The following is a 27,222-nucleotide window of genomic DNA, read 5'->3' as shown; positions in this document are numbered from 1 at the left end:
ATATACACACGTATAGACACGTACACGTTCATGCGTATATACACACGTACACGTTCATGCATATATACACATGTACACGTACATATGTATATACACATACATAAATTATATACACACATACATACACACATACGTATATACACACGTACACATACATGCGTATATACAGACGTACACGTTCATGCGTATATACAGACGTACACGTACATGCGTATATAGACACCTACACGTTCATGCGTATATAGACACGTACACGTACATGCATATATAGACACGTACAAATATATATACACACGTACACACACATACATACGTATATACACACGTACACATACATGCGTATATACACACGTCCAATATATATATACACGTACACATACATGCGTATATACACACATATACATGCGTATATACACACGTATAGACACGTACACATACATGCGTATATACAGACGTACACGTACATGCGTATATAGACACGTACACGTTCATGCGTATATAGACACGTACACGTACATGCATATATAGACACGTACACGTTCATGCGTATATACACACGTACAAATATATATACACACGTACACACACATACATACGTATATACACACGTACACATACATGCGTATATACACACGTCCAATATATATATACACGTACACATACATGCGTATATACAGACGTACACGTTCATGCGTATATAGACACGTACATGCGTATATAGACACGTACACGTTCATGCGTATATAGACACATACACGTACATGCATATATAGACACGTACACGTTCATGCGTATATACACGTACACGTTCATGCGTATATACACACGTACACGTTCATGCGTATATACACACGTACAAATATATATACACACGTACACACACATACATACGTATATACACACGTACACATACATGCGTATATACACAAGTACATATAAATGTGTATATAAACGTACACATACATACGTATATACACACATATACATGCGTAAATACACACGTACATTTACATCCGTATATACACACACGTACACGTATATGCATATATACACACACGTTACACAAGTACACGTACATGCGTATATACACACAAGTACATATAAATGCATATATACACGTACACATACGTACATACACACACATACGTATATACACACGTACACATATACACGCGTACACATATATACATGCATACACATATATACACACACACATTCATGCGTAAATACACACGTACACATACATACGTATATACACATGTACACATACGTATATACACGTCACATGTACACATACATACGTATATACACACACATACACATATATACACACATACACATATACATACATATATACACATACATACATTTATACACACGTACACATACATATATATATACACACAAACACATATATACACACGTACACATATATACACACGTATATACACACGTACACATACATATATACACACGTTCATGCGTAAATACACACGTACACATACTGTACATACGTATATACACACGCACACATACATGGGTATATACACGTACACATTCATGCGTATATACACACGTACGCATATATGCGTATATACACACGTACACATATATGCGTATATAAACATGTACAAACGTATATACACACGTACACATACATACATATATAAAAATATAATTTAAATTATAGTTTCAATAGTTTCATCATTTAATTTCAACATGCACCTTTTACAAATGCACAGAGGACTAATAGAATGTAGGAAATATGGCATGTATTTTATCCTGCCTTGAAATAAGTTAAAGGGACACTTCACCCAAAAATGTCATCATTTAATCACTCCCATGTCATTCAAAACCCACATGACATTATTTATGAGGCTGAATGTTAGGGACAGCCTCAGTCACCATTCACTTTCATTGCATGGAAAATGAAAGCTGACTGAAGCTAATATTTTGCCAAACATTTCCTTTTGTGTTCCACAGAAAAAGAAAGTCACACGGGTTTGGAACAACATTTGAAGGTTGAGCAAATTATTTTACAGAATTGTTATTTATGGTTGAACTAACGCTTTAAGCACATTAAACAGTTCTTTCTATAAAACTAACCCCATCAACACAAATTTGCATATTTAAAAGTGTCAGTTAGGCAAAATCATTGCTCATACAAAATCTAATCAGGTTATCTCATTTATGACACAAAACCCTGAAAACTGACATCCACAAAGCTGCAATCTGACCTGTATCAGGAAGAGCTCTAGGATAACATTTATTGATAGCAAAATAGGAGTAAAAAAACAAAAACAAGGGAAGACAATGACACACTTTGCGTGCATGTTGTAAACTCACAATCACTGTCTGAAAGGAAATATGAGACTATGCTGACAGGGCCAAAATACCATTAACAATTAGGTCAAAATGCTTGATTTGCACACTTTGTACTATAGTCGAGCATATGCTATTTCAGTTCATGCCATTAACATCTTGACAACAAATTTTTTAACAGAACAGCTAAATAGACTATAAATCTTTATAATTTCTTGCACCAATCAAACTGTTTATACAGTCATGGCCAAGTGAAATAAATCAACAGAGCCTCTTGTGAATAACTGAAGCATATAAAAGTTCATTTGGTAGCAGCTGTAGGTAGTGAGACACAACCGCCCTCTCGTGGCCTTAAAAGAATATTCTGCATTCAGTACATATTAAGTTCAAGTTAAGCTCAATCGAGAGCATTTGTGGCATCATGTTGATTATCATATCATATATAAATATATATATATTAGACTTGCAATTGATTTTATCACACTAAGAGCATGTTAACACTATATATATTATAATAAAAACAAGGATGCCATGCTTGTTTAGACAGAAAAGTTAAACATGATGTCATGAATTTAGATGGCGCATTCAAATGAGTTAGTCAGATATACAAGCAAACAGGAAAAGACAGAGGGCGCTTGAGAGGTTCATAATAGAAAAGCACCATCAGTCACTCTTCTTTTCCTTGATCAGTCTGTTGGCGTTGTGTGCAAACGTTTCAGCTACTAAGAGTGGAAATACTATAGAGGCGTCTGCATATACCTTCAGAGAAACACAACGACACAGTTAACCAGATCATCAACGTATCGTTGTAGTTCATCACATTAACTTTGGACATGTTCACTAAGGAGTCATAAAGAATCTTACTTTTACAGGTGTGGCATCCATGCGGATCTTTCCCCAAGAAACAGCTTCATCCGGTCTGGCCCCCGAGTCTGAGCCATCAAACTCCTGACCAGTGTTGACAAACACCGCAAAATCTGCTCCATTCCTCTGAGAGTGACAAAAAAAAGATGAGAACAGTGATTAACATTTTATTTTTAATTTTAAAATCATTGAAATTTCTTCTGTGTCCATGAGATTACCATGAGATTAGCATTGGCGATATGATGTTTGACGAGACCTCCTCCGAGAATAATCATCCCTGTGCTCTTGGCAAACACGGCTTTACTGTTTAAACTACGAATATCTGCAGAATCCAAAATTACCATAATGAAATTTCCATCCTGACTGTAAAAGATCTCCAGACTCTGTTCATACCAAATCTTGAGCAACTCACCCTCCACAATGTCAAGCACAAGTCCAGGGTTCTTGTAGGAGTGGAAATAGATCATATCACCCAATGAGCCGTCAGTGATGGCGGGGCTAAACACAGGGATGTCATTCTGAAAAACAAGATTGAATGTTGTTTTTGATGATTGTTTTTTTTTTTATCCATTAAGAGATGCTACATTTGAGAAATGATTGTTAGGTGTGACTTGTATGGCTTTAATTAAATACCTTATAGGCCCAGTAATAAACAGAATCTGGATTGTTGATTTCTTTGCCGAGTCGGTGGATCATTTTCGAGGGTGTCCAGTGTGTGCCCTGATGTACAAACATTCAACAATATTTCACATACTCATTCACAAAATAAAACCTCAAAAAATGAGCCAAATATCTGACTACATGATTAAATATTGAGTGCACTATCAATAAACACATTTAATCTCACCTATAAAATATAATTGAAAAACAGTTTAAAATTTTCAACACAAGTCCTGGAAAAAACAAAGAACAAAACCAAAAAAATAAATAAAAATGATAATAATAATAATAATAATATTATATATATATATAAAACCAAACCAAATTTAAACCAAAAATTAAACAAACCAAAACACAAAATGAAAAAACTAAAGAAACAAAATAAAAATTAAATAAAACACAAAATAAAAAAAATAAAAACACAAAATGTAAAAAAAATAAAAATTACTGCATGATTACATATTGATTGCTCTATCAATAAACACATTTAAATTGATATAAAATATAATCAAGATATTAATATAATAAAGATATTAATATAGTTTTATCTCACTCATAAAATATCAATAAAAATAAAAAATGTAAAAATTTCAACACAAATCCTGGGAGGAAAAACAAACAAAACAAAACCAAACAAAAAATGAGTCTAAAACAAAACAAAAAAAACAAAACGAGAAAAAAAAAATTAAAAACATTTATAACAAAAATCAAAATAAAAACAAAACAAAAACAAAAAACAATTACTGCATGATTACGTATTGATTGCACTATCAATAAACACAAAATCGCAATAAAAAAGACAATATGCAAAAAAGAAAAAAAGAAAAATCAATTCAATTAAAAAACTAAATAAAACAAAAAAACAAATGAAACACCACTCAAAACAGATCAAAACCTAACCTAACAAAAAATAAGTCAAAAACAAAACATAATACAAATTAAACACAAAAATAAAATGTAAAACAGAAACTAATCAAAACGAAAAACTAAACAAAAATCAAAACAAAATTATTATTTTTTTTTTACATGAAAATGGTATCAAACTTCTCACCTCTATTTTCTGTTCCAGAACCATTTGGTCCAGAATAGGCATCAGCCAGTCTTCAAACTTACAGTAATTATCATTTGGTACCAGGAGATTACCTATTCTGTGACAAAAAGTTATAAATATATATTCATTCACAGAATGCTAAAAACATTACACAGATCTAACCAGGAACTGTTCTCCTGCCTATTAATGCCTTGCTGTCGTAGTGCTTTGCCTTTGAGACTGAACTCTCCAAGATAAGTGGGTGCTAAACATTTTATAAGGTCCTCTTCAATCCCTCCTGCTGTGGTTACTATCACATCTACCTACAAAAACATTCAAATAAACAAGCGTTTATTAGTTACATTATAGAAGAACAAAAACAATGCTATATTAGAAAAGAGAAAACCATTCCAAATCAGAGACAAATGCAAAACATTTGCATAAAACGAGCAAAATAATAGTGCTGCAAACAAAGTCACCGGTCTGGTCGTACCATTTTGTGCTGTGCGAGGTAGCGAATACTCTCTCGCACACCTGAGCTGATCAGGTTGGAGGTGTAGCCCAGGAAGATGGTGCACTCGGAAGCAGACTGATTAGAATCTCTGCACTCATGTCCCACCTGCTCCTCCTTCAACGGCTCCAAACGCCTCTCTATCTGCTCCAAACACAGAGACATCAGAGCATAACCAACAGTAGTCAGTTTCATATTGTCCATTGCAAAAAGCTAAAAGATGAGACTCAAAAGGAGATAAGAGCTAAGATTTTGATGTCGATTTTTATGTGGCTTTACAAACATCATATACAAGTATACCCAAAAATAAAGGCTTATAACTTGACAAAACAAACAAACAAACAAAAAAAAAAACAAAGAGGGACAAGTGTTTGGTATCATTGTAAAGAAAACGTTTCAATTTTTTAAATGATATAGATAATGATACATTCTGAGACTATCAGCCTGAGATTCTGCTGAAAAATAACACAAAACAATTGAGCCAAAATTTTACTATTTTTCTTATTTGACATTATATATCTCGGGGGTGTAAATAAGATGGCTCCGAAAAACTGCTTTTGTTTTGTTCCCAATCATGTCAACTGTATATGGGAAAAATATTGTGTTGATACGAAAAAGCAATCAAAAGTTATAGCATTACAAAAATAATTTATCCTAGTGTCCAAAAACATCTCTTAACAAATAAAACATAATAATTGTACTTAAGAACTAATTACACATGCAAACACAACAATGACTAAAGGTTTGTACAGCATGCAGACATGATTTTAGTTATAAGATTTCACAGAATGAATTTCATTCTGTGTCATTTGAGTCATAATTGAGTCTGTGTCATGTACTTGGCGCCATCTCCTGGCGGCCATACGTAACATTGTGCTTCGTGTGGATTATCTAATGATCTCTGCATCCGATTACCTTGAGTATGGGCTCGTTTGGAAGATAATCTCTTCTAAGTAATGGTATGTGATACTTTGTTCCGTTTATTTTTCGATAAGTTATAAGCATAAATGCGGCATATAACCAACACCAACATAAATGTCAAAGACATATGCTTAGCTATTACTGGCTATATTTTTGGCTGTGAGTAAAACAGATAGGCTGGTTGTATTCTGCTCTTTGAGAGCTTTCCAATAACACATGACACATGGCTATTTGATGAGTCTGATGTTTCTGCTGATTACAACAATATGTACAGTGCAATTTTTTTTAATAAATTATCAAATGGAACACTTCTGATTTGTCTGCAAATTTCAAAGCACTTGTTTAGTTTTGGTCATAATGCCTAAATGCATTGTAAAGTTGAACTTCTAAGCTCTAAAACGTTATCTATATTGTGTTGGTCAAGACTGTAGTTATTAATATTTTCTCTCTGACCCATCCGAGCTTAAAGGGTTAACAATAGGATAACATATACATGCTACATTTATCAGTGTCATTAATATTTAATAATATTAATATGAATAAATACCTGTGAAAATATATAAACATTTATGATACTTCTGTATTATAAAGAGTGAAATCCAAGCACACCGTAGTTTGTTTTATTTAGCAAAATCACTCACCATTTTATTGATCTCCTGCACGGCCAGGGCAAAGCTACTGGCCTGGAAGCCTGTGGTGAGGTAGGACTGCAGCAGGGCTTTGTGGTTCACACCCTGATTGAAGTCATAACCTTTAATCCGGGTCATGTCCTCTGGCAGAGGGCAGCTCTCCTTCAACACTGCGTCCCTTGCCACAGAGGGAGCCTGATGTGCCATCATCACCTGATCTAGAACTACAACATAAATGTACACAAGTGTCAGTAAGAACAGGTTATAATACAAACTCCTCCCTTACAAAAAGTACTAGGGGGATGCCATGGTAAAGTGATGGCATAAGATGGTAATACCATGGTATTTTGATACATGCCATAGTACTGAACCATTACATGGTACTCCAAAGAATACCATGGTGCTACCACAGAAAATTATATTGTTAACACAAGCGTTAAAGACGTTTTCTGCAACAGTTCTTTCCAACTAATTATGTCTGTGTGATGAAAATGACATAAAAAGCATACTAGAGACCCCAGCAGAGCAAGTACTGATATTTAACCTCACTGTCAAAAATGAATCAAGTTTTATATCGTCCATTTAAAATAAACATCTTATTTTTCCGGGGGCAATCTCTTAAACTAATATGTATTTAATACCCGGCTTGTTAATATAGTTTAAAGTGGATCTCATTAAAGTGGATCTTCTCTATATACACAACATCACTGGGACACATCATTCAGGCACATGGTTTCTCTTACCACTGCTACGCTGATGACACGCAACTCTACTTGTCTTTCCAGCCCAACGACACCACAGTGACTACTCGAATTTCTGCATGCCTGGCGGACATCTCGGCCTGGATGAAGGAGCACCACCTGCAACTCAACCCAGCCAAGACTGAACTCTTTGTCTTTCCAGCCAACCCTGCTGTTGATCACAACATCACCGTGCAGCTGGGTGCAACTACAGTAACGCCTTCCAAATCGGTCAGAAATCTAGGGGTAACCATCGACAACAGACTAAATTTCACAGACCACATCTCAAAGACCGCAAGATCATGTAGATTTACACTCTACAATATCAGGAAGATAAGACCCTTCCTCTCTGAACACGCCACACAACTTCTTGTTCAGTCACTTGTCATAACTAGACTGGACTACTGTAACACTCTCATTGCAGGCCTCCCTGCATGTGCAGTTAGACCCCTGCAAATGATCCAGAATGCAGCAGCACATCTGGTCTTTAATGAACCAAAGAGAGTGCATGTTACACCACTCCTTGTCTCTCTCCACTGGCTGCCGGTTGATGCACGTATCAAATTCAAGGCTCTGATGCTGGCATACAGAACAATCACTGGGTCTGCTCCAGCATACCTAAAATCATTTCTGCAGAGCTACGCGCCCACTAGAAGCCTGCGGTCGGCTAAGGAATGTCACCTTGTCGTACCAACACAAAGAGGCACCAAAACACTTTCCCGGACTTTCAGCTTCATCATACCACGTTGGTGGAACGACCTTCCCAACTCCATCCATGAAGCTGACTCACTCTCTGTCTTCAAAAAACGACTAAAAACATATTTTCCTTGAGCACTTAACCAGTCATTAAAAATTTTTTTTTTTTTAATTAAAAAACAAATTTCTGTTGCACTTTATTCTGTTTTGAATACTATTATGATGCTAGTGATACTTTGTAATACAGCACTTTTCATACCACTGTCTCCTAAGATGATTCGCTTATGTTTTCCTCTCTTGTAAGTCGCTTTGGATAAAAGCGTCTGCCAAATGAATAATGTAAATGTAAATGTAAATAATAATAAATTATTATTCAGCACAACTCATGCCAACATTTATTTTTTCAAGAATTTCAGCTTTTGGAGAAGTGACGTGAAGCCATGAGAAGGCAGACGTGTGAGATACAGCTCTGCGCACTTTGCTAATTTTTTTAATTATTTTCATGATATAATCTGGTGAAATTTGATACACCCAGTTACGCATTTGCTGTTTGAGGTAAACATAGCAAAGAAGTCAAAATCCTCAGGCTCTGGAGACTTTAAAAGACACTTACGTGTTCAGGATGAAAGCCCAGACAGGCCTGTGGACCGGGGACTCGATTTGAATGGCGCGATGGGAGAAGGAATCCATCGTCAACTGTCCAACATGTCGGTGATGTTGACGAAGGTACTTGCGGTTTGGAGGATCTCGCTGTAATACGTCGATCGATTGCGGCGTGGGATATAAAATTCTATGAGATAGTTACAAGAGTGACAGATGTTGAAAAACGAATCGATTATTTGGAGTCATCAGAGAGGGAATTAGCCGCTAATCCACCCGCGACCAAAGTTGATTTGGAACGTGTTCTTGAAAAGCTTGAAGATCTTGAGAATAGAAGCCACAGGAATAACATTCGAATTGTTGGAATTCCTGAGCATGAGGAGGGCAGAGATGTGGTGAAATTCCTAGATGAGCTTTTCCCGAGTCTGCTCGACATAACAGGCCACAAGCTGGAGATAGGCCCCGATTGATTCTGGCCAGATTTCTGAGATCATCCGATAAAGATCTCGTGTTGCGCCAGGCGAGGAGCAAAAGAAAGCTTTCTTGGAAGAATTACAATATTTTCTTTTTCCCGGACTTTGCAAACTCGACAAGAGAGAAACGCGATCAGTTTAAGGAATGCAAGAAACTCTTACATCAGCGGAAGACTTTTGCTCTGATGTTTCTGGCCAGACTGAGAATAAACACCAAGGACGGCAGCAAAGTATTTACATGTCCCAATCAGGCAATGTCTTTTATTTAAACAATGGGTGAGTAACCATTGGGTGTTTTTCTTGTGAGTGGATTGACTCACTGTACATACTCTGGCTTTCGGAGGAAGCTGGGCGCCATTTTTGTTTCGTTTTGCATTGGCTCCACCAAGCGGCTGGAGTTTGTTTTGTTTTGTGGATTTACACTTTTCCTTAAAAAACTTTTGCATTGACGGAAGATAACTTTTACATTGAACGGATGAATGCAAAATATCTACATGCCCACACAAAGGATGTCTTTTATAAAGTTTATAACATTTATATGGCCTCAGAGTGAATTGAATCTTGACCATCCGAGGAACCGGGATGCGTGTTTCGTTTCCTTTTGTGCTGGTTCCGCCTAGAGGTTGGAGCTTGTTTTGTTAAATAACACTACTTCGGGACAGTTATGGATGAATCTATCAGTTCCTTGTGCTTATGCCTCCTGTTGGCTGGAGTATGATTTGTGGAGTATTTTCGTGGGACATTGGAATGATTACGTCATCTGCTGCACTCATCAGCTGGCTCACTGAAGATTTGTTTGTCTGACCGAGGAAACTGAACAGCTTTATATTGGCTGGAATTTGTTTTGTGAAGGAACACACCTTCGAGACAGTTCTGTGAATGAGTCTACATGTTCTTTGTGTTTATTCTGCCTATTGGCTGGGGTTTGTTTTACAAAATATTTGATGTAATTTTGCCTTACAAATTTGTGAGACAAAATTGAGCAATCCGATGGCAAAGTTGTTGCGATGGCTCTCGTAGGCGTACATGGACTCTTTGAGTTTGAAGGTATTGACGCTGGTTGGCGCTGTTGTGCGTGGGGTTAATGCGCAAGTTTTTCTTTTTTCTGTTTGTTTGGTTCGGGGGGAAGTTTGGGGTTTTATTGTTGCATTAATGTTGAAATGTTGTCTTCATAATTTTGTTTTTGGCACACAATTTATTTTTTCTATTATATCAAAATGTCAAATGTTAATATGAGTGGATTGTCTCTCTCCACATGGAATGTGAATGGGTTGGGGCACCCCATAAAAAGAAGGAAGGTTATTTCTTTTCTTAAGCGTAAGAAATATGATATAGTGTTTCTTCAAGAAATGCATGTTTCTCCGCAGGAAGCTGAAAAATTTGGGAAGATATGGGGTGGACATCTTTTCTTTAGTGTTGGCTCAAGTAAGAGCAGGGGAGTCATTATATTGATAAATAAACATTTACAATTCAAATGTCTCAAACAGTTTAATGATAAATTAGGAAGATTCATTATTGTTTTAGCTGAAATTCAAGGGCAAAGGTTGATTTTGGCTAATATTTACACACCTAACACTGATGATCAGGGCTTTTTTATAGATCTTGAAGGGATGTTGCAAGCCGCTGGCACTCCTCGTGATATAATATTGGGAGGAGACTTTAATCTTTTGATGGACTCAGTCCTTGATCATAGTGAAGCAAAAGTGTGTAAACCCCCTAGAGCAACAGTGATGCTTCACAGGATGTGTAAAAATCTTGGTCTTACAGATATTTGGAGACTTTTGAACCCATCTGGTAGAGACTATACATTTTTTTCATCAGTCCATAAGATTTATTCTAGAATAGATTTTTTTGATATCTAAGTCCCTCATTTTATCTGTTGTTGATTGCTCAGTTGGAAACATCTTAGTCTCAGATCACACTCTGGTGAGTTCAGAGGTGTTGCCACATGTAGAGAAAAAGAAATCATATAGTTGGCGCCTTAATGTATCCCTTTTGCAAAATCCTGATATCCAACAAATGTTAAAGACTGAAATCAATGTTTATATGGAGACTAACTGGTCCTCGGTATCCTCTGTGGGCGTGGCTTGGGAGGCACTTAAGGTGGTTCTTAGGGGTCGGATCATACAGTATGCCTCATTCACCAAAAAATCCAAAGCACAAAAACTTGTGGAGTTGGAAAGAAATATTAAAAGTGCAGAGGCAGAGCTGAAACACTGTATGTCATCTGATGGCCTCAGAGAATTGACCCAATTGAAATATAGATATAATACTATTTTGTCGCAGAAAGTGGCGTTTTGGTTATTCAGGGCAAGACAGTCATACTTTGAGTCGGGGGACTAAGCAGGGAAGCTTTTGGCTAGATATTTAAAGCTCTTTCTATCATTCCCTCAGTGAAATCTGCCGGTGGTGAAATTTTTACCTCAGCCATTGATATTAACAATGCCTTTAAAGGGTTCTATCTTGATCTTTATAGTTCCGCGTCTTCGTCTACTGATGAAGATATTAGAAACTTTGTGGAACCATTAGATCTTCCTAAACTGAAGACTGAGCAAAAAAACTCTCTTGATTCTGAGATAACCTTGGAGGAGCTTGACGAGGTAATTAAGTCCCTACCTACAGGCAAGGCTCCAGGGTCAGATGGTTTTGCCGCAGAATTTTTTTAGATCCTATGCTACAGAACTGGCTCCACTTTTGTTAGGAGTTTATACTGAATCATTAAAGAATAGAAAGCTTCCTCCAACCATGACACAAACTCAGATCAGTCTGATTCTTAAAAAGGACAAAGATCCAAGCGAGTTTAAAAGTTACCTTCCAATCTCCCTGATTCAACTAGATGTAAAAATGTTGTCAAAAATTTTGCTAATTGATTAAGTAAAGTTATGACATCTCTTATACATATAGATCAGGTGGGGTTTATTCGGGGCCGTAGCTCTTCTGATAACATCAGGTGTATCAGCAATATCATGTGGTCAGCGGCGAATGATCAATCTCCGATCGCTGCCATCTGACATTTATAATATTATTTAGGTAAATATTGCAGAATGCCAGTTTTTGTTGCAACATTCCACACCACATTCCATTAATTTTTCAACAACTGTAGTTAGGGCTGCACAATTAATCGAGATTACAATTACAGCTGCTGCAATTAACGAATCGTGAAAAGTGTCATTACATTCAATTTAGATCTATTCCTGTAGTGTCAACATTTTCTATTTACAACATTTTTGGTCCGTTGTGTGCATGAATGCAATAGACAATCAGAAAATGTGTTTAAATTAGTCTATTAACATATCAGAAAAGACAACCTCATATTATAGTATTGTTGTGTTGCACACTTTTTTGTGTATAATTTATTCAAAATGTAAAGAAAATTTGAAAACGCTTGTTTTATGCAATAAAGCAATTCAGGAATGATTCTCTGCTTGTTTTGGATGTGTGGCCTACATGAACATGGCATGCAGTTGCCTCACCAAAAGTATTTTAATCTAAATGAATAATCGCAATTGCAATTTCCAACGGAATAATAATCGTCATTTATGATTTTCATCATAATCGTGCAGCCCTAATTGCAGTGTTTTAGAGGTAGGTGGAGATTTTACAGGGTAATTCATTAAAAGAAACTTTGCAAGACTTTTATCGGATTCTGTTGTTGAAAAATTGTTTTGAGGGTTCTCGTAGACAGCTGTGGCTTCAAGCCATCAACAGAGCTGACTGGACTGAGGAGATCATTATTAGTGCATTATAATGTTCCCATATTCCAGGATGATAATGCCTCTATGTAAAAAAATATATTCAAGAGAGGTTTCATGAACACCAGCAATAAATCAAACACTGTTGATCTTTCGTGACATTTGAGGCACACTTGAGGTGACCTCAGAACTCACACATCACAGAGACTTTGAAGCCTCCAGCAGAGTGTGTGTGTGTGTGTGTGTGTGTGTGTTGGAGGGGTTAAAAAGTCCATTGAGATATAAACACCCACACAAAGTGGGTACCCACTCTTTCTCTTCCAACATCTCACTGAAACAAGAACATTCCCAACTCTCTAGAACAAACTCAATGGACTCCTGAGGTAAAATCACAGCTCTTCTCGACATATGTAAAGCAGACCAGTGACCATATATTATGTTCAGGGTCTGATATGCACGTTTTTCAGGGTAAGAGGCTGAAGCTCCCATAGCCGTGATGGATGTCTACAGCAGTAATAATGTTCTTCAGGCCAGAAGAACTGTGGAGCAGCTGAGACTGGAGACAGACCTACAGAGGATCAAGGTGAGATCTATTCACAACTCTATAACAATATACAGAAAGATTAGTTACATTTCATACTGTATATGTTGTGTGACAGCTCTGCATTTTTTATTGGCTCCTCTTCACTGTAATAATGTTTATTAACAGTATAGTAAAAATATTAGTGTTTATTTTGTTAGCATTGGCACTTTTTTTTAAATGAATAATTTTGCATTGTAAACAAGGTCTATAAGAAGAGTTTGAGATTAGCTGTACATAAAACAAATCTGCATTTGAGTAGTTGACAAAGAAGACAGACATGAACACATTTTTTCCCCAACATGATTTTAACTTAAAATATACATGATATATAAAATGACCTTTTAGCTACTACTTAAATAGTCTTGTGGTGCATCAAATTAATTTTTCAAAGTATAATATTTCAAAGATATTGGCATGTCTCTATCAGATTTCTGCAGCAGCGGAGCAGTTGGTTCAGTATTGTCAGGAACACAGGAGAGGTGATCCACTGCTTACCGGCATCGCTGCCTCCTCCAACCCATTCAAAGACAAGAAGACATGTGTGCTGCTGTGAACAACATGTCACAACTACTGTACGAACACAGAAACAAACTGCAATCAAGGAATTTTACCAAGCTGGACTTTTACCAAGCTGGTCTTGCTTCCCAAAGAGACATTTTTATTTGCAGTGTTACATTACATTTTAATGATCAAAATGTACATTCATAAAGCATTTAAAAAGAAACAAAATAGGCATTTAATCAACATTGACTTTTGATCACAGGATGTTCAGTCAGTCACAAAACAATACATCAGCAATATCTCTGCATTAGTTATAAATAATTAATAATAATAATAATAATAAATATGTATGCTTTAAATTAGGCTATTTAGTATTTAATTTGTTAGGTTCTTAAAATGTCCACTTATAGAGCATCATATAGTACATTTTGAAAGCATGGTGGCACATTTGTAAACACAATTTACTTCCAAATGAACTTTGAAAGATAACAGTGTTATTTCTGGTGTGATTTGTATATTTTTTTTTTTTTTTTACAAATGGTCTTGTTCTTGTACCCATGTAACTATTTTACTGTATTTTACAATAGATGTGCTTTTCTATTTGTCGCGTTGTGTTCTCAAGTATATGATTAATTCTAACAAAATCTTCAGTCTTCATCTTTTTAAGCTTTCAAGAAATAACTTTGTGATCCCACAAAGTCAGATTAAAAACACAATAAACCAGTTTGAGAAGACAAGAGTTGTGGTGTTACTGAGTTTATGAGGCACTGAAATGTTAGCACTTTGTCTGTGCTGTCGCCAATCACAGTGAATGGCGTGGAATTATGAGAAAAAAGGAATGTCAGATTTGGTGTTTTTAGGAACTATAGTGCCCTGATCCCGCCATGGAATAAAAAAATCTAATAAAAAAGTTAATTCTGACTTTATATCTCAACTTTATTTCTCACAATGTGACTATTTCTCATAATTGCAACTTTATGTCGTTTATATCTTGTAATTGCGACTCGCCTAATTGCGACTTTTTTCTACAATTGTGACTTTATTTCTCGAAATTGCAACTTTATATTGCAAAACTGTAATATCGTTTCCTGTCATTTCACTTTAATTCTAAAAATGTTGACTTTATTTCCTGTCATTGTGACTTCATTTCTAAACAATTTGACTTTATTTCCTGTAATTGTGACTTTATTTCCTGTAATTGTGACTTTGTTTCTAAAAACAATTGACTATTTCCTGTAATTGTGACTATTTCTCAAGAATTTGACTTTATTTCCTGTAATTGTGACTATTTCTCAAGAATTTGACTTTATTTCCTGTAATTGTGACTATTTTCTGTAATTGTGACTTTATTTCCTGTAATTGTGACTATTTTCTGTAATTGTGACTTTATTTCCTGTAATTGTGACTTTATTTCTCAAACATTTGACTTTATTTCCTGTATTTGTGACTTTGTTTCTCAAAAATGTGACTTTATTTCCTGTAATTGTGACTATTTCTCAAAAATTTGACTTTATTTCCTGTAATTGTGACTATTTTCTGTAATTGTGACTTTATTTCCTGTAATTGTGACTTTATTTCTCAAACATTTGACTTTATTTCCTGTATTTGTGACTTTGTTTCTCAAAAATGTGACTTTATTTCCTGTAATTGTGACTATTTCTCAAAAATGTGAGTTTATTTCCTGTAATTGTGACTATTTCTCAAAAATTGGACTTTATTTCCTGTAATTGTGACTTTATTTCCTGTAATTGTGACTTTGTTTCTCAAAAATGTGACTTTATTTCCTGTAATTGTGACTATTTCTCAAAAATTGGACTTTATTTTCTGTAATTGTGACTTTATTTCCTGTAATTGTGACTTTGTTTCTCAAAAATTGGACTTTATTTCCTGTAATTGTGACTTTATTTCCTGTAATTGTGACTTTGTTTCTCAAAAATGTGACTTTATTTCCTGTAAATGTGACTATTTCTCAAAAATTGGACTTTATTTCCTGTAATTGTGACTTTGTTTCTCAAAAATTGGACTTTATTTCCTGTAATTGTGACTTTATTTCCTGTAATTGTGACTTTGTTTCCTGTAATTGTGACTTTATTTCCTGTAATTGTGACTTTGTTTCCTGTAATTGTGACTTTGTTTCCTGTAATTGTGACTTTATTTCCTGTAATTGTGACTTTGTTTCCTGTAATTGTGACTTTGTTTCCTGTAATTGTGACTTTATTTCCTGTAAATGTGACTATTTCTCAAAAATTGGACTTTATTTCCTGTAATTGTGACTTTGTTTCTCAAAAATTGGACTTTGTTTCCTGTAATTGTGACTTTGTTTCCTGTAATTGTGACTTTGTTTCCTGTAATTGTGACTTTATTTCCTGTAATTGTGACTTTGTTTCCTGTAATTGTGACCTTGTTTTCTCGCAATCGTGACTCCCATAATTGCTACTATTTTCTGTAGTTGCAACTTTATTTCTAAAAATGCTGACTTCATTTCCCGTAATTGCGACTTTATTTCTCGAAATTGCAACATTATATCTAGATATCACGACTTTATGGCTCATAATTTTGACTTTATTTCTCGAAATTGTGACGTTCTATCTCAAAATCGCAATGTTACATCTCGAAATCGCAACTATATTTCTAGTAATTGACTTTATATCTCAAAATTGAGACTTATGTCCCATAATTGTGACTTTATTCTGTAATTGCGACTTTATTTCTGTAATTGGCACTTTATTTCTCGAAATTGTGATGTTCTGTCTTGAAATCGCAATGCTATATATTTTGAAATCACAACTTTATTTCTTGTAATTGTGATTTTATACCTCAAAATTGCAACTTTATGTCCCGTATTTGTGACTTTTTTCTGTAATTGTGACTATTTCTTGAAATGGTGACTTTATTTCACGTAATTATGTATTTATTTCTCATATTTGCTACGTTTGAATAAGAGGAATAAGAAACCATTGGGAATTAGGCATGCCAAATTGGGGGGAAAAGGGGATAAAATAATAATAGTAGTTATAATTGTAATAATTACGACTTTAAATCTAGTAATTACTCATATTTATATCTTGTAATCACCAAACATAAAGCTGCAATTACGAGAAAAAGTCGCATTTGCAAGATCTACATTCAGAATTACCCTTTTTTATTATTTCTTCCATGGCAGGATCAAGACATAAGAAACAATAAACGTCTCAGTGTATCAGACAGCTACCACATAACTTCCTTTTTTAATAAAGCAACAGATGAAAGTATAATGCATCAATAAATTCCCAGAATGTTAAAGAGTAGTGATTTGAAGTGTACAGTATGACATCATTGTGAGATGACAAACTGATTGGGTGGTTTCTCCTCAGGTTCTGGGTCTCCAAACCTCTACATTCATGTCACCAGAAGCGATGGCCAGCGTTCCTGCCTCAAAGCTTAACTGAGAAGATAGAGAAACCTGATGAGCCTTTATTTATCTGAAGCAGATAACTGCTAGATAAGAGTAATACTGGTATCATTAAACAGAACTATTTATAAGATATCAGAGTGTGATATGGAAAACATGCAGTTAACTTTACTTCCCTTTAAACTTGCAGGGTGGAGTTACATTTAATAATTTTGGCATTTGTTTAGGAAAAACCCTAATAAGCCTAAAGTGTAGAACAGTATGTTGGCTTTTTCAAGCCAACATAATGAAATAATATCGAGATAAATTAATGTAACAAATGTAAACATACCCCATTAACCCCGGCCTGATGGTGAAGTGTACATAGTGTCTTGGGTGGAGCACATGGGAGGTGAATCTGCATCAAACAGAGATGTGTAAAAGAGAAACCTTGGATAAAAGGACAACAAAAATAGTTTTTAAGGGACGGGAAGCCTTACCTTGATGGTGCGGTCAGAGGAGCATGTGTACAGAGTACCAGGAGAGTAATGTACACCTGTGACCAGTGAAGTGTGGATGTTAAACTGGGATATGGGTGTGAGGGAACTGTTGTGCATGGAGAAGGTGTGGACGAGTCCACGGTTATCCCCGGCCCACACCTCTCGACCACTGTAGCACAGCGACAGCAGGTAGGAGTTCAGCTATACACATTTTAAGGGAAAGACACATCAGCAGCTTGTTACATTTGTACAGATAACATTTATTTTGATTTAACAAGCTCAGGTGTGTGGATACCTGGACTTTCTGCAAAAGCTTCCCGGCCCTGCGGTCAAACAGAGCGATGGTTTGGTCTTTACTGCCGGATAAGATGTAGTTGTCATTGGAGGTGAGGCACAACACAGCATCACTATGAAGATGAAGACTCTTGACCAATGGATCTGCAGCTATACAAAAAAAAAAAACATATATTTTACACACTACAGACCGTAAGGGTAGAAATCGACCGATGATCATTTTACTGATGTTTTTAACCGATATTTATACTTTTCTGCTTAAGGGGGGTTGGGGGGTGTAAAGAATAGCGCCTAAAACCATTGTGACCATTGTGCAAAAAGGCATAAATAAAACAATTATTAAATATCGGTTCTGCATATCGGTTATCGGTCATAAAAATTATCTGTATCGGTAGTAAAAAAGTTAATACTGGTCAATCTCGCTGCAATATTGCATATTTTAGGCAGCCTTGGTTCTGGAAATATTTTTCCCATTAATTTCCTAAATTGACATTTATAAAAAAAATAAACCTTCAATAAAGAGCTATAACTCGTGAACCAAACCATGTTTTGATCGTTAATCAAAAAATTATAACATTTTGGGGGCCTGGGTAGCTCTGTGGTAAAAGACGCTGGCTACCACCCCTGGAGTTCGCTAGTTCACTAGTTCGAATCCCAGGGCATGCTGAGTGACTCCAGCCAGGTCTCCTAAGCAACAAAATTGTCCCGGTTGCTAGGGAGGGTACAGTCACATGGGGTAACCGCCTCGTGGTCCCTATAACATGATTCGTTCTCGGTGGGGCGCGTGGTGAGTTGTGCGTGGATGCCGCGGTGGATGCCGTGAAGCCTCCACACGCGCTATGTCTCCGTGGCAACGCACTCAACGAGCCACGTGATAAGATGCACGGGTTGACAATCTCAGACGCAGAGGCAGCTGGGATTCGTCCTCCGCCACCCAGACTGAGGCGAACCACTACACGACCACGAGGACTTAAAAGCGCATTGGGAATTAGGCATTCCAAATTGGGAGAAAAAGGGGAGAAATAAAAAAAATTAAAAAAACATTCGAAGCAAAATAATATGTGAAAATCTTGAAAAAGACAAAGGTGTAAGACTTAAAGGAAAAGTTCACTCAAAAATGAAAAGTTTGTCATAGTTTACTCACCCTCATGTCATTCCAAAATCATGTGACTTTCTTTCTGAAGCAGAACGCAAAAGGAAAATTTTAAGGGATTTCCCGAGCCGTCTTTTCAATAAAATGAGAGTTCTCACTTTAAAACTTAACCCAAACATTTTGTTCCGGGTAAAACTGGCTGATTAACTCTTTTTTCTTTCTTTTTTTTTTTTCACCTGAAAACTCTAGTTTATTTAATCCAGTTGGAATAAAATTCCATGACTTTGTTCACACAGGGCATCTGAACACACACATTTTTTTTAGATAATTTTCATAAACTTTAATGGTTTTATTTCACTTTGTTACACCTGTTGTGTTCCCGGTCAAAAATGACCGGCCATTGGAAATGAATAGATACAGAAATATGAAGTGTTCAGGAGCATCCCAATCCTTTAGATAAGCACATATGTGGATGTGTGTTTGCACACACAAAGACCTTGGACATGTGCGTGCACACACACACACACACATTTCTATGTTATATGTATGTTTCAGGAAGTAAAACAAATTTGTTCATTGACCTTTCCAGCGATATATAACACATGGCTATCTCATCTTTTTTATGTTTTTACCAACTCTGAATATAATTGTTGCGATAACAAATTTGCAGATTATGAGAACAAAACAGTTCTAATTTTTCAGCAAATTAAAAAGCAATATTTATGAATCAGCTATATGCATTGTAAAGTCCAGATTCTAAGCTTTAAAACTTCACCTACTTGGTTTATATCAATTAAGTGGTTATTAATGTATTACAATATTATTATTATTTTAAAAATATTTCCGCAGGGAGTGCCTCCCACTAGCCCGGTATGAGCTCAGTTCAATGAATACTTCTATCAATAACATTTTTTACTTTTTTTAAATATGTACAAAACCTGTCATAATTACTAAAAAAGTAGATGACAAAAAAACCTAATGCAATATCTTGAGATAATATATGCAATATGAGAGATTTATTAACAATCTTATTGGGCTGGTCATATTTGACCGGGAACACAAAAGGTGTTAGCACAAACAAACACAAAACAAGGGTTAAAAAGGACTCAAAATTAGTCTGTGTGGCTTGTACATCATATTCCATGTCTTTAGAAGGCATACAATAGTTTTTGGTGAGAAACAACCAAAATGTAAGAAATTTTGCAGTGAAAATCTTGACATCCTTTGCTCGTTCATGAGCGCTAAGAGAGAAGCTTTTCACAGATGCACGTGTGTTCAAGCGAGAATTTGCGTTGTTTTTAGCGCTATCTCATTTTGTGCTCCGCAAAAGAAAGCAAGACATAGGATTTGGGTGAGTAAATTATGACATTGATGTAAATAATAATAAACATTTTTGGGTGTGGCTATTCCTTTAAAATTGCTCACATGAGCCACTCACCTCGGGTGTCAAAGATGCTTAATTTCTGATCATGTGTCCCAGCCAGCACCGTGTCTCTCTCACAGGCCAGACACAAAACAGCAGCTTTACATTTGATGAGTCCCTGCTCCGCTCCTTCTGCTTCAAGATCCCAGAGCCTGATGGTGCTGTCAAATGACCCTGATGCCAGCAGAGGTCCACTCGATGCCAAACACCACACCCAGCCCCGATGGGTACTAATGACACCAGGCGCCCCTAACGTGTGCAATAGCGCACCTCTGGGACCCTGTCGAAGATCCCAAATGTTCACGTTTCGGTCCCTAGATCCGGAGGCACACAACGCCCCCTCTCCACCTAGCAGAAGAACGCAATTCACATCTGCAATGTGGCCAGATGGGAGGATGATGCGTTCCAAGGGTGAAGAAGAGCTTGAGGATGAAGTGCCCTCAGAATCCAACTGCTGGAGACTGTTAGAGTCATTCTGGGCTCCATCTTCAACTCTCTCCTCTCTTTCTCCAATGTTTTTGGGAGGTTCCTTGGAATCTCCTTGCATGTCAACCCTCATTCCATCACCATTCAGATCAACATCCACCTGCATCTCCTCCACATTGCCCCCAGCTTCCTGCACTTCACCGTTCACTCCACCAACTGCCCCTGCAAGTTCTTCATGAAGTATCCCCCTCTCTTCCCGTCCATCTAACTGATCCTCTTGCCCAGTCCAGGAGCCAATCAGCTGCTCCATTTCCAAGCAGGCAGTGGACCAATCAAAGTCCTCCTTGGGCCCAACAGGAAAAGAGGCTCCGGGGCCCGAGAGTTTGTGGGCTCGAACCTGCCATACCAAACGGTCCTCGCCAACTCTTCCCAACATCTGACATACCTAAGCATAGAAAAAGAGACATACGGTATGTCATAAGGATACAGTACGTTGGTGGTGTGTTCTTTCCAAGCAACAGCAGTTTTCTTATTTCTTCGTGGTAATAGATAACCAAAATAATGCAAATTACGTATGTGATATGACAACGTAAATGACAAATATGGCAAATAAGTAATTTGTCAAAGTATTACCTTTGGCAGAACATTAATGACACACTGTGCCGGGAGGTGTGAGGCTATCTGGGTCACTATCTCCCATGGCAATGACAGCAGGCTGGTTCCATTACTAGAAGGGGAGGGGCTCGTCTCCGTAGCAATGATGGATGGTTCCAATTTCAACCTGTGGGTGAAAATATTGTGAAGTCATAGAGGTCTAACTAAAGTATGCAAACATGTACATTTGCAAGAAAAAGTATGTGAACCCTTTGGAATTAGCTGGTTTTCTGCATTAATTGGTCACAAAATGTGATCTCATCTGCATCAAGGTCACAAGTACAGACAAACACAATGTGCTTAAGCTAACAACACACAAACAATTATAATCTTTCATGTATTTACTGAACACATCCCAATAAACATTCACAGTGCTGTGGAAAAAAAGTAAGTGAGCCCTTGGATTTAATAACTGTTCGAACTGAGCGAACTGCTCCGCAACAGCTGGAAACACTCAGAAACCCCCGCGTGCTTGGAGAAAATACAACAGTGCCACATTTTCACTCTGAAGGATGCAGCTCATGCATTTATTTAATTAAATCTTATTATTTTGAAGTTTGATAATCACATTAGGTCATATAACGATTCCTGTCTTTCCGCTCCCAAATTTAAGACCTCTTTAAATAAAAATTAGGACTTTTGTTGTATCACTTAAGATACTTAAGACTTTTTAAGACCTTAAATTTTGAAAAACTGATTTTAAGACTTTTTAAGGATTCACGGGAACCCTGTAGGATGTCTGGTGTGAACGGCTCTCTTGAGGTCAGTCAACAGCATCTCTATTGGGATAAGGTCTGGGCTCTGACTGGGCCACTCCAAAAGGTGGATTTTCTTTTTTTGAAGCCACTTTGTAGTGGATTTACTTCTATGTTTAGGGTCATTGTCCAGCTGCATCGCCCAACTTCTACTGAGCTTCAGCTGGCACACAGCCACCCTGACATTATCCTGTAGGATATCTTGATAAACTTTGGAATTAATTTTTCCCTCGATGATGGCAAGTGGTCCAGACTCCAAAGCAGCAAAGCAGCCCCAATAAAAAATAATTTTTTACATTGGTAAGCGGTGTCTTTTTTACGCCATACATAGTGCAGCATGTTCTTCCCAAACAATTCAACCTTAGTTTCATCAGTCCACAAAACCTTTTTCCAGTGGAGTATGGAGTGCCAAGGAGGTCTTTGGCAAACTTCAGGCATGCAGCAAAGTTTTTGTTGGAAAGCAGCGGCTTGTTTAATGCCTGTTTAATGTTTTCCATGCCGTAGACTCATGAACAGAGATGTTAACCAGATCCAATGATTCCTTCAAATCTTAAGCTGTCACTCTATTTTTCTTTTCTTTTTTTTACCTCATTGAGCATTCTGTGGTGTGCCCTTTGAGTCATCTTGGCTGGACGGACACTTCTAGGGAGAGTAGCCACAGTAATAAATCATCTCCATTTATAGACAATTTCTCTAACTGTGGACAGATGAATATCGAAGCTCTTCGAGATAACTTTGTAACCCTTTCCAGCTTTATGCAAAGCAACAATTCTTGATCGTAGGATCTTCTGAGGTCTCATTTTTATGAGGCATGGTCCACGTCAGCAAATGCTTCTTAATGTTTGAGTGCTTTTTATAAGCCAAAATAGCTCTAACCCACACCTCCAATCTCGTTTCATTAATTACAGGTGCATCTCAATAAATTAGAATGTCGTGGAAAAGTTCATTTATTTCAGTAATTCAACTCAAATTGTGAAACTCGTGTATTAAATAAATTCAATGCACACAGACTGAAGTAGTTTAAGTCTTTGGTTCTTTTACTTATGATGATTTTGGCTCACATTTAACAAAAACCCACCAATTCACTATCTCAAAAAATTAGAATACATCATAAGACCAATAAAAAAAACATTTTTAGTGAATTGTTAGCCTTCTGGAAAGTATGTTCATTTACTGTATATGTACTCAATACTTGGTAGGGGCTCCTTTTGCTTTAATTACTGCCTCAATTTGGCGTGGCATGGAGGTGATCAGTTTGTGGCATTGCTGAGGTGGTATGGAAGCCCAGGTTTCTTTGACAGTGGCCTTCAGCTCATCTGCATTTTTTGGTCTCTTGTTTCTCATTTTCCTCTTGACAATACCCCATAGATTCTCTATGGGATTCAGGTCTGGTGAGTTTGCTGGCCAGTCAAGCACACCAACACCATGGTCATTTAACCAACTTTTGGTGCTTTTGGCAGTGTGGGCAGGTGCCAAATCCTGATGGAAAATGAAATCAGCATCTTTAAAAAGCTGGTCAGCAGAAGGAAGCATGAAATGCTCCAAACTTTCTTGGTAAACGGGTGCAGTGACTTTGGTTTTCAAAAAAACACAATGGACCAACACCAGCAGATGACATTGCACCCCAAATCATCACAGACTGTGGAAACTTAACACTGGACTTCAAGCAACTTGGGCTATGAGCTTCTCCACCCTTCCTCCAGACTCTAGGACCTTGGTTTCCAAATGAAATACAAAACTTGCTCTCATCTGAAAAGAGGACTTTGGACCACTGGGCAACAGTCCAGTTCTTCTTCTCCTTAGCCCAGGTAAGACACCTCTGACGTTGTCTGTGGTTCAGGGGTGGCTTAACAAGAGAAATACAACAACTGTAGCCAAATTCCTTGACACGTCTGTGTGTGGTGGCTCTTGATGCCTTGACCCCAGCCTCAGTCCATTCCTTGTGAAGTTCACCCAAATTCTTGAATCGATTTTGCTTGACAATCCTCATAAGGCTGCAGTTCTCTCGGTTGGTTGTGCATCGTTTTCTTCCACACTTTTTCCTTCCACTCAACTTTCTGTTAACATGCTTGGATACAGCACTCTGTGAACAGCCAGCTTCTTTGGCAATGAATGTTTGTGGCTTACCCTCCTTGTGAAGGGTGTCAATGATTGTCTTCTGGACAACTGTCAGATCAGCAGTCTTCCCCATGATTGTGTAGCCTAGTGAACCAAACTGAGAGACCATTTTGAAGGCTCAGGAAACCTTTGCAGGTGTTTTGAGTTGATTAGCTGATTGGCATGTCACCATATTCTAATTTTTTGAGATAGTGAATTGGTGGGTTTTTGTTAAATGTGAGCCAAAATCATCACAATTAAAAGAACCAAAGACTTAAACTACTTCAGTCTGTGTGCATTGAATTTATTTAATACACGAGTTTCACAATTTGAGTTGAATTACTGAAATAAATGAACTTTTCCACGACATTCTAATTTATTGAGATGCACCTGTACATGCCAGGTTTGCCAACTACTGACGTCATTAGCCTAGGGGTTCACATACTTTTTCCAACCAACATTGTGAATGTTGGAATGATGTATTCAATATGTACAAGAACAATACAATAATTTATTCTTGTACATTGTGTTATTGTGTTTGTTCATTATTGTAACGCAGATGAAGGTCAAACCAGATTTTAAGACAAATTTATACATAAATGCAGGAAGTTTTAAAGGGTATGCATACTTTTTCTTGCCACTGTATAATTAGAGGGTACAGACCTGTCAGGTTTGGCTCGTGGGGTGTCATTACAGTTAAAGTTAGGTGGTCCCTCTGAGTCTGTCCCAGCTGAGCATCTCTTTGTCTCCTCGTCCTCCAGGGTGACGTTTGGCTTCGACATCAACTGAACCGCAAGAGCAGAGAGGATGCTGACATCATTTACCTAATGACTCTGTTCAGTGCACATTCACATTAACATAGCAATATTATGCTCTAAACTACTAACATAGGATAAAAACTCAAATTTACTATAGATCCAGCCCTATAGTGGTGCAGAAGCATACATTGAATTAAATGGCAAAAATCATACCCTGAGTCCTGTTATTGATGAAGCAGATGAATTCACACAGATGCCCGTTGTTAGATGTCTAACTTTCGACTTTTAGCTGCTTATATCTAATTAAATATGATATAATGTGATTTATGAATTGTTAGTAGGAAAGCATGATGTAGGTAAATATGATTAGACATGTTTGGACATTTCGGCGGGCACATACCTTCTTTTAATCGAAAAGCCTTTTATTCAAAAGCGAAATGAACGGGTAAACAATCCACATTTCAGGTCCATCCGGTTGTTTTCATGAATTATTGATGATATAGATATTTCACTGTAACATCATCAATGTGCTTATTTTGTTTTCACAGTTATTTTGATTGGCGATGGTGTTAAATCGGTGTCAAAGCCGACAAAGGTATTTTAGCTGAAATAAATAATATCAAAGAGTCCGAAGTTTTCCATTATGATTAGAGAACATCTAGAGAACAGACGATTGTCAACAACACTTTTCCGGCACACATTCATGACGTCATTGGTGAATCAGCGTAGCGTGTGTGTCGTCATATTTAGAACTCAGAATGACAATAAAAATAAATATGTAAATTAACGTAACGATTTATTTTGCAAACATATCACTTGTCGTTTTGAAACATTTCCCAATAGGCCCTTTCACACACACACACACACACACACACACACACACACACACATACAAAAAAAATAAATAAATAAATAAATAAATTCTATTTAGCAATAAAATGTTTTCTTGTTTTTATTATAATGCACTTAATTTCCTAATTTCCACTTCCTTCTAAATATAACAATATTAATTAACCCCTTTATAGACAAAAGTATTAAAGGGTATCAGGTCCAGTGTCAGGTGTAATGATTACTAAGTAATTAATTAATGTAATGAAATTACTTTTTCCTTGAAAAAAGTAAAGTAAGGGATTACTCTTAATTTTTCAGTCATTTAATTACAGTTACTTCTGATGTAATTGCGTTAAATCCTGTATAGACTATAGAACAATCCTATATAAAACAATAGTGTTAATTTAAAAGCAAAATTGAACTTCTGATTTTAAAATGTATGTTTTTTAATTTAACGCTGCCCACTTAAATTCTTTGGATAGTTCATGAATAATTTATTTGATTTTATATGATTTATTTGAAAGAATTAAAATAACAACTTCATGTCTATCCTTGTATTGTTCATCTGTTCGAGGTTGATAAGTGTTTTAGAAAGTAATTAGTAATAAGTAATGCAATTACTTTTCACACAGAGTAATTAGTACAGTAATCTAATTACACTGAAGAAGATGTAGTTAGTAGTTAGTAATTAATTACTTTTTTAGAGTAACTTACCCAACACTGATCAGGTCAAGGAATACCCTTGGGGGAAAAATGTAACCATTTATTTAACCGTTATTTCATATTCTGGCATCCTGAA

At 36.6% G+C, this 27,222-nt stretch overlaps 3 protein-coding genes across 7 annotated transcripts; 1 reads left to right on the top strand and 2 right to left on the bottom strand.

Annotated features, from left to right (window-relative positions):
* Positions 1-1,708: 1,708 nt before the first annotated feature.
* dhps (deoxyhypusine synthase) lies at positions 1,709-7,601 on the bottom strand. 3 transcript variants are annotated; one of them, XM_051717064.1, is made up of 10 exons: positions 7,579-7,601; positions 6,950-7,161; positions 5,370-5,531; positions 5,078-5,199; positions 4,898-4,994; positions 3,820-3,906; positions 3,599-3,704; positions 3,405-3,508; positions 3,187-3,312; positions 1,709-3,081 (listed from the first exon to the last, which is right to left on the bottom strand). In XM_051717064.1, exons 2-10 carry the CDS (start codon positions 7,145-7,147, stop codon positions 2,986-2,988), a joined length of 1,098 nt encoding a protein of 365 aa, XP_051573024.1. In that variant the 5' UTR covers positions 7,148-7,161; positions 7,579-7,601; the 3' UTR covers positions 1,709-2,985. The 3 variants fall into 3 exon arrangements, with proteins under 3 accessions (XP_051573024.1, XP_051573023.1, XP_051573025.1); XM_051717063.1 differs by lacking the exon at positions 7,579-7,601 and adding an exon at positions 7,447-7,540; XM_051717065.1 differs by lacking the exons at positions 5,370-5,531; positions 6,950-7,161; positions 7,579-7,601 and having other exon boundaries at positions 4,898-4,989; positions 5,078-5,171.
* Positions 7,602-13,629: 6,028 nt separating this feature from the next.
* gng14 (G protein subunit gamma 14) lies at positions 13,630-15,414 on the top strand. The gene is made up of 2 exons (XM_051716839.1): positions 13,630-13,721; positions 14,149-15,414. The coding sequence occupies exons 1-2, from the start codon at positions 13,635-13,637 to the stop codon at positions 14,272-14,274; spliced, it is 213 nt and encodes a 70-aa protein (XP_051572799.1). The 5' UTR covers positions 13,630-13,634; the 3' UTR covers positions 14,275-15,414.
* Positions 14,324-26,284, bottom strand: fbxw9 (F-box and WD repeat domain containing 9). Of its 3 annotated transcripts, none has more exons than XM_051716838.1 (9): positions 25,993-26,284; positions 25,806-25,891; positions 25,498-25,667; positions 21,962-22,109; positions 20,918-21,773; positions 18,388-18,536; positions 18,093-18,293; positions 17,945-18,010; positions 14,324-17,646 (listed from the first exon to the last, which is right to left on the bottom strand). In XM_051716838.1, exons 3-9 carry the CDS (start codon positions 25,614-25,616, stop codon positions 17,572-17,574), a joined length of 1,614 nt encoding a protein of 537 aa, XP_051572798.1. In that variant the 5' UTR covers positions 25,617-25,667; positions 25,806-25,891; positions 25,993-26,284; the 3' UTR covers positions 14,324-17,571. The 3 variants fall into 3 exon arrangements, with proteins under 3 accessions (XP_051572798.1, XP_051572796.1, XP_051572797.1); XM_051716836.1 differs by having other exon boundaries at positions 25,498-25,619; XM_051716837.1 differs by lacking the exon at positions 25,806-25,891 and having other exon boundaries at positions 25,498-25,619.
* Positions 26,285-27,222: the final 938 nt, after the last annotated feature.

Source organism: Myxocyprinus asiaticus, chromosome 14, assembly GCF_019703515.2.
Source record: "Myxocyprinus asiaticus isolate MX2 ecotype Aquarium Trade chromosome 14, UBuf_Myxa_2, whole genome shotgun sequence".
Taxonomy (NCBI): Eukaryota; Metazoa; Chordata; class Actinopteri; order Cypriniformes; family Catostomidae; genus Myxocyprinus; species Myxocyprinus asiaticus.
This window is presented reverse-complemented; position numbering and strand designations above follow the sequence as displayed.

What these genes read in the sequence shown, in the direction of transcription:
- dhps (XM_051717063.1), bottom strand. Translation starts at nt 7,519, where the DNA reads ATGGACGATATAAAACTTGATTCATTTTTGACAGTGAGGTTAAATATC. An exon ending in ACCTCGCACAGCACAAAATG is followed by an intron (nt 5,200 to 5,369) that starts GTACGACCAGAC and finishes ATGTTTTTGTAG; the next exon opens with GTAGATGTGATAGTAACCAC. An exon ending in TGGATGCCACACCTGTAAAA is followed by an intron (nt 3,082 to 3,186) that starts GTAAGATTCTTT and finishes GTTTCTCTGAAG; the next exon opens with GTATATGCAGACGCCTCTAT.
- fbxw9 (XM_051716838.1), bottom strand. Translation starts at nt 25,616, where the DNA reads ATGTCGAAGCCAAACGTCACCCTGGAGGACGAGGAGACAAAGAGATGC. An exon ending in TCATTAATGTTCTGCCAAAG is followed by an intron (nt 21,774 to 21,961) that starts GTAATACTTTGA and finishes TTCTATGCTTAG; the next exon opens with GTATGTCAGATGTTGGGAAG. An exon ending in ATCAGGCCGGGGTTAATGGG is followed by an intron (nt 17,647 to 17,944) that starts GTATGTTTACAT and finishes CTATCTTCTCAG; the next exon opens with TTAAGCTTTGAGGCAGGAAC.
- gng14 (XM_051716839.1), top strand. Translation starts at nt 13,635, where the DNA reads ATGGATGTCTACAGCAGTAATAATGTTCTTCAGGCCAGAAGAACTGTG. An exon ending in CAGACCTACAGAGGATCAAG is followed by an intron (nt 13,722 to 14,148) that starts GTGAGATCTATT and finishes TGTCTCTATCAG; the next exon opens with ATTTCTGCAGCAGCGGAGCA.